At 35.6% G+C, this 7058-nt stretch overlaps 1 protein-coding gene across 1 annotated transcript; it reads left to right on the top strand.

Moving 5' to 3' along the window:
- Positions 1 to 870: 870 nt before the first annotated feature.
- On the top strand, positions 871 to 1820 carry LOC142181845 (uncharacterized). Its single transcript, XM_075255447.1, has 2 exons — positions 871 to 1121; positions 1265 to 1820. The coding sequence occupies exons 1-2, from the start codon at positions 871 to 873 to the stop codon at positions 1818 to 1820; spliced, it is 807 nt and encodes a 268-aa protein (XP_075111548.1).
- The last annotated feature ends 5238 nt before the right edge of the window (positions 1821 to 7058 follow it).

Consider the following 7058-nt stretch of genomic DNA (forward strand, 5'->3'; position numbering starts at 1 on the left):
TAGCCATTTTCGATCCGTCCATATCCGACTCGACCTGCCTGTTTACCCCTAATAATCTAATAATACCAACAAACAATAAGCGTGAGTTAAATTCTCAGTGTATTCTTTCTCTCTTGCCCTTCCCTAATCCCCTAGTGTAATAGATTTTTTTTTAGAAAAAGGAAAAAAGTCCAAATTTATCCGGTAATTTGTCAAAAAATCATCCATGTCATCCGTTAAATGTTAGAATAACAGGCCCAACTCATTCATGCACAAACGTCTCTGAAGATGAAATAGACCCAGGCCCAAATACTTGATAGATTTATAGTTTTGTAATGTTATTGTATCAATAGCCACAAATATAATAGATAGCCATTTTTTTATTGTTTTATATAGATAGACAAATAAGGGTTAAGTTGTACATGAGATATTATTGAATATACACAGATTTCATCTCTGTCTTTTAGCTCTTTCTAGAACACTCGATCTAGGGTTTTCTTCCAAGTAAGTTCATGGATTCTTCCTCATTTATCTTCATTCTAACATGGTATCAAAGCGAATCCTGATGATTATTGCTCTAATCTGAGTGTTCATCGGAGAGATTATCGGAAATTTTCGAGTTCTCTAGTTCCGACGATTTCAAAGGGTTTTTCATTTTTTTCGATTCGGAGTCTTCGACTGGGTTTTTCATTCAAATCTCTCATTCGACGATTCCTATGGAGATTCTGAGTCATCCTCACTAATCAATTTCACAACAAATTACCTCATAAAGATCAACTTGGAAACTAGGATTTTTTGTCATCATCAATCTTCGCATGCGGTAACATTCTTCTAAACCTATCTCTTTGAGTTTTTCTAGTTGATTAGTTTAGATATTAAATTATAGAAATCATGACTCTGAATAATGATTCAGCTGAGCATTCTGGTGTTTCAACAACATCAGTCCTTGATCCCTTTCATCCTCTTTATCTTCACCCTTCTGACACTCCAGGAACCGTGTTAGTATATGTGCCCTTTGCTGGCATAGGGTTTGGCGATTGGAAGGAAGGGATGCTCATTTCTCTTTCTACAAAGAACAAGGTCCAATTAATTGATGGATCTATAATTCAACTTACAACTTATTATCCCTTATATCCTCATTGGCAACGATGAAATGATATGGTTAAAGCATGGATAATGAATTCACTCTCTAAGGACATAGCCAAAATAATCCTCTATTATAAAACTACTAGAGAAGCCTGGAATAATCTTGATATGGTGTTGCCAACATTTCCCAATATTATAGCCTTCAACAATTCATTTCTTCTATATCCCAAGGATCATATGATATTGCCACCTATTATACTAAACTCAAGGGATACTGGGATGAAATATATACAATCTCTTTAGGAAGGCCTTGTACATGTGGTGCCATGCATGAATTCAGTGAGGCACCGAAACTCATTCAGTTCCTATCAGGGTTAAATAAAATTTACTCCATTGTTAAGAGTAACATTTTAATGATGAGTCTTGTGCCAAGTGTGGAGAAGGCATATTCCATTCTGATCGGAGATGAGAAGCAAAGGGAAATTAATTCTGGTTCCTATCTTTTTTCTTCTGATTCCACTTCTTTCATAGCATACTCCAATTCCAATTCTGGTCCTAATCAACCAAATACCACCAGAAATTTTACTCAGAGGGTGAACTTTGAACCTATGAAAACCACACTATCTTGCAAGTATTGCAAAAAGCCTGGTCATACTGTAGGCAAGTGCTACAAGATACATGGATTCCCACAAGATTTCAAATTCAATAAGGGGAAAAGATCTGTTGCCTGTGTCCAGATTGATTTAACAGATTAGACTTCACCCAAGTCTGATCCATCTCAAATTGAAGACATTCCACATGGGTTTTCCAAGGAACAGTATGTTCATCTTATGTCTCTATTTCACCAGATGCAGATGTCTTCTCCAAATCAGCAGTCTACATCCCAAGACTCTCCAATATATGCAAATTTTATAGGTTGGCATGACAATCCTGTTAGTAGGTTATATGGTTATCTTCTATGTCATGCTAGCCATAACAATTTTAGCTCTTGGATCCTAGATTCAGGTGCAACCAATCATATGACACCTCATAAATACTTACTTCATGATATACAACCTTTAATATCTCCTTCCCTTGTTACTTCACCAAATGGATATAAAGTAAATGTTACTTATTTTGGATGTCTTTTCTTATCCTCTAGTATCATTCTAACTAATGTACCATTGGTACCTTCCTTTCATTACAACTTAATTTCTATACACCAACTTCTTTCTCAACTCAAATGTTATGCACTCCTTACTAATATTGCATGTTGGTTACATGGCCCTACTCTGAAGAGGCCATTAGAAATTGATGAGGTTAAGCATGAAGTATACATTATGAGATTGTCATCTTATGGTATTGCTACAGCTGATCCTTCTCAAGCAAATGCCTGTGAAATTTCTTCTTTTCCTAAGTCTGATTCAATTCCTGTTTTTTCTATTCATGATTCTGTAGTTGATAGTTGTAATATTGTTACAGTTGCTTGTAATTCTGGTTCTATTAATAAAAATGATATACTTTGGCATCAAAAAATGGGACATATGCCTTTTGTAAAAATGGGTTCTATTCCTCATCTAGAAAATTTTCTTTTAGACAATCTTTCACATGTACTATATGTCCAATGGCTAGACAACAAAGGCTACCATTCTCTGAAAGCGCCTCACACTCTAACAGACCTTTTCAACTTGTACACATTGACCTATGGGAGCCTTACCACACTGATACATACAATGGGTTCAGAAATTTTCTAACCATTGTAGATGACTACAGTAGGGTTACCTGGACACATCTTCTCTCATGTAAGGCAATGCATTTTCCATCATCAAATCCTTTATTGCCATGGTGTCTACACAATTTCAGGCTTCTATTGAAACTATCAGAATTGATAATGTATTTGAATTATGATCTATTCATTCACGTGCTTCATATATCACTTCTCTTGGCATTTCATACCAAACTTCTTGCCCACACAGTCCTCAACAAAATGGAATAGTAGAGAGGAAGCATAAACATTTGTTAGAGACTGCTAGGGCTTTTCTTTTTGAATCCAAACTGCCTACCAAATATTGGGGAGTGTGTCCTTACTGCAACTTACCTCATCAACAGATTTCCTTCCACTGTTCTTTCTAACAAAACACCATATGAAGTATTACTTGATCACTTTCCTAACTATGATCACCTAAGATCATTTGGATGCCTAGCATATGCAGTTGTTCCCCATCCTTCCAGGGATAAACTACAATCTAAATTTATTCCATCTGTATTTTTAGGTTATGATTTTAATAAAAAGGGTTACAAGTTGCTGAATTTAGGAATTAAATCATTATTCTATTCCAGGGATGTTACTTTTGTTGAGCATATCTTCCCATCTACTTCTACACCTTCTGGTTTTTTTCTTCTTCAACTTTCTCATTTTTTGAACACGTCACTCCTAATACTGTTCCTGCTCCTACCTCTTCACCATTTCACCCTTCTGATCTCGCTCCTACCTCTTCTTCACCTTTTCCTACTTCTGATCATGCTACTGCTCCTTCTTCATCCTTTCATCCTTCTGTTTCTTCTCCTAAACCTAGTTCTGTTCCTTCACCTAATATTACACACAACACACAAATTCCTCTTTCTGCTCCTTCATCTTCTCTTCCTTTGATAAGATCCTCTAGGTCTATAAATAACTCCTACACACCTTAAGGACTATATTTTCTATGTTGTACCTCCCACTACTTCTGTCATTTCTTCATATTCCTCTCAGTCTACCTCACCTACCACTTTACTTAAACCTTCTTTCTATCATCAAGTTGCCTCTAATCCTTCCTGGCAAGAGGCAATGTTGAATGAATTCCAGACCTTGGAGTCTAATCAAACTTGGGATATTGTTCCCCTACCACCTGACAAGAAGGTCATTCCTTGCAAATGGGTGTATAAAATTAATCAAAAATCTAATGGTAGCATTGAGAGATACAAAGCTAGGTTGGTCATTAGGGGGATACTCAACAGGCTGGTGTTGATTATTTTGAAACATTCTCACCAGTGGTCAAGTTCACTACTATTAAATGTCAACTTGCTTTGGCTGCCAAATTTTCTTGGCATATATACCAGCTTGATGTAAACAATGCATTTTTGCATGGGGATCTCTCTGAGGAGGTGTACATGAAAGTTCCTCTTGGACTCACTGTCTATTCTTCTTCTTCTGGTCCTTCTTTGGCATGCAAACTCAAGAAGTCATTGTATGGTCTCAAACAGGCATCAAGACAGTGGTTTGCTAAATTGTATAATGCTCTCACTTCAATGGGATATTCTTCCATCCTTAATGATTACTCATTATTCTCTAAAACCACTCCCTATTCAACTGTTTTTATTGCTATTTATGTGGATGACATATTGTTGGTTGGAAATGATACCTCTGAGTTGGAATCTATCAAATCATTTTTAGATAACTAGATCAAAATCAAAGATTTAGGTTCTGTTCACTATTTTTTGGGACTTGAGGTTTCTCATCTGCTCCAAGGATTGCTGATTAAACAACAAAGTATCTCAAGGAGCTCCTTGCTGAGTTTCGTTGTGACTCTGTTTCTCCTGTTGTTATACCATTGGACATGTCTATCAAGCTCACTCCCACTTCTGGTGATCCATTGGCTGATGCTTCCCCTAATAGAAGGCTAATAGGAAAGCTGAACTTTCTTCAACACACAAGGCCTGATATCTCTTTCTCTATTCAGCACCTTAGTCAGTCCCTTAATGCGCCTCGAACTTCTCATATGCAAGCAGGCCTACATGTTTTGAGATACTTGGTTATGGATCCGACTAGAGGATTTCTACTTAACAACAATCAGGATTTTTCAGTCATTGCTTATTCAGACTCTGACTGATAGGGTGTCCTTCTTCTATGAAGTCTATGACTGGTTATTATGTCACTCTTGGGGGTAGTCCTATTACTTGAAAGTCTAATAAACAACCTACAATGTCATTGTCTTATGTAGAGGCAAAATACAGGGCTCTTAGAAAAACTGTTGATGAGCTTACTTGGCTTGTTAGGCTGTTGGCAGATTTAGAACTTTCTATTTCTGCTCCAATTCCTTTGTACTATGATAACAAGTCAGCCATTAGCATTGCCAAAAACCATGTTTCTCATGAGAGGACCAAGCATATTGAGCTTGACTATCATTTTGTCCGGGAAAAACTTGCTAGTGACCTCATATCTATGTACTATATTTCTACTGAGTCTCAACTGGTAGATATTTTTACCAAACCACTAACAGGCATTCAACATTAGGTTCTCTTATCCAATCTGGGAGTGTTTTCACCCTCCAGCTTGAGGGGGGTGTTATAATAACATGCCCAACTCATACAAGCCCAAACGTCTCTAAAGATGAAATAGACCCAGGCCCAAACACTTGATAGATTTATAGTTTTTTAATGTTATTGTATCAATTGCCACAAATATAATAGATAGCCATTTTTTTATTGTTTAGTATAAATAGACAAATAAGGGTTAAGTTGTAAATGAGATATTATTGAATATACACAGATTTCATCTCTGTCTTTTAGCTCTCTCTAGAACACTAGATCTAGGGTTTTCTTCCAAGGAAATTCATGGATTCTTCCTCGTTTATCTCCATTCTAACATTAAAAGATTGCATATAATAAAAATTCACTGCCACCGAAACGAATCATTATGCCCTTCATTCCTAGAAGAGTTGCAACTTGCTTGTTTATCTATGTTGACTATTTTAATTTGCCACATACATCGAATACGTGAAAAAGATCTATGAAAAATAAGTGTGGGTTTAATTTTCACTATCTTTCTTCTTTTTCTCCCTTCATAATTCTGACGGTAAATAAACGTGTTACACAAAATGGATAAAGGTCCAAATTTACTGTCATTACTCAAAATTCACCTAGTCGTGATGACACATAACCCAACCAGCTAGGTAAGAATGGCTATCTATTAAATATGCACAGACAAATACAAATAATTATCCAAAAATGTCACAAAAATTCTCAAAATTGCACACCAAGGAAAATTATTTTATTTTAAATTTTTTGGGAGTAATTCTCATATAGGGCAAAAATCACGTGCTTACAAATAGATAGCCATTTTTTTATTGTTTAGTATAAATAGACAAATAAGGGTTAAATTGTAAATGAGATATTATTGAATATACACAGATTTCATCTCTGTCTTTTAGCTCTCTCTAGAACACTCGATCTAGGGTTTTCTTCCAAGGAAATTCATGGATTCTTCCTCGTTTATCTCCATTCTAACATTAAAAGATTGCATATAATAAAAATTCACTGCCACCGAAATGAATCACTATGCCCTTCATTCCTAGAAGAGTTGCAACTTGCTTGATTATCTATGTTGACTATTTTAATTTGCCACATACATCGAATATGTGAAAAAGATCTATGAAAAATAAGTGTGGGTTTAATTTTCACTATCTTTCTTCTTTTTCTCCCTTCCTAATTCTGACGGTAAATAAACGTGTTACACAAAATGGATAAAGGTCCAAATTTACTGTCATTACTCAAAATTCACCTAGTCGTGATGACACATAACCCAACCAGCTAGGTAAGACAAATAACATTTATTACAACAAAACTGAGAAATCAACAATGTATATAATAGAAACCATAACCCAATTCAATACAAATACCCCAAGGACTAGTAGTACAAGTCATGAGTCACTATGATTTAGATTTACGAAAATAGTATGAAAAATAAATACAATATATGTTTAAAATTTATATAAACATTGATGAAATCCAAAACTACCATGAACAAGAGGTAGCTTGAATTTGGAATGTGAGTACGTCTTCAATTCAAGGCTTCATCTTCCTCGGCTACTTAGCTCCAAGATCTGCACGCAAGGTGCAAAAGTGTAGTACGAGTACAACCGACCCCATGTATTCAATAAGTATCTTGACTAACCTCGGTGAAGTAGTGATAAAATTTTAAGTAAAAGATACTCATTTAATATGTACATGTGCAGATAATAAGCAGGAAAAACTAG

The sequence above is a fragment of the Nicotiana tabacum genome, chromosome 6 (assembly GCF_000715075.1).
Source record: "Nicotiana tabacum cultivar K326 chromosome 6, ASM71507v2, whole genome shotgun sequence".
NCBI classification, from domain to species: domain Eukaryota; kingdom Viridiplantae; phylum Streptophyta; class Magnoliopsida; order Solanales; family Solanaceae; genus Nicotiana; species Nicotiana tabacum.

Bases quoted from the DNA above. Each gene is read 5' to 3' on its own strand.
- LOC142181845 (XM_075255447.1), top strand. From the start codon at position 871: ATGACTCTGAATAATGATTCAGCTGAGCATTCTGGTGTTTCAACAACA. The intron at 1,122-1,264 runs GCAACGATGAAA...CCAATATTATAG, and splicing joins TATCCCTTATATCCTCATTG to CCTTCAACAATTCATTTCTT.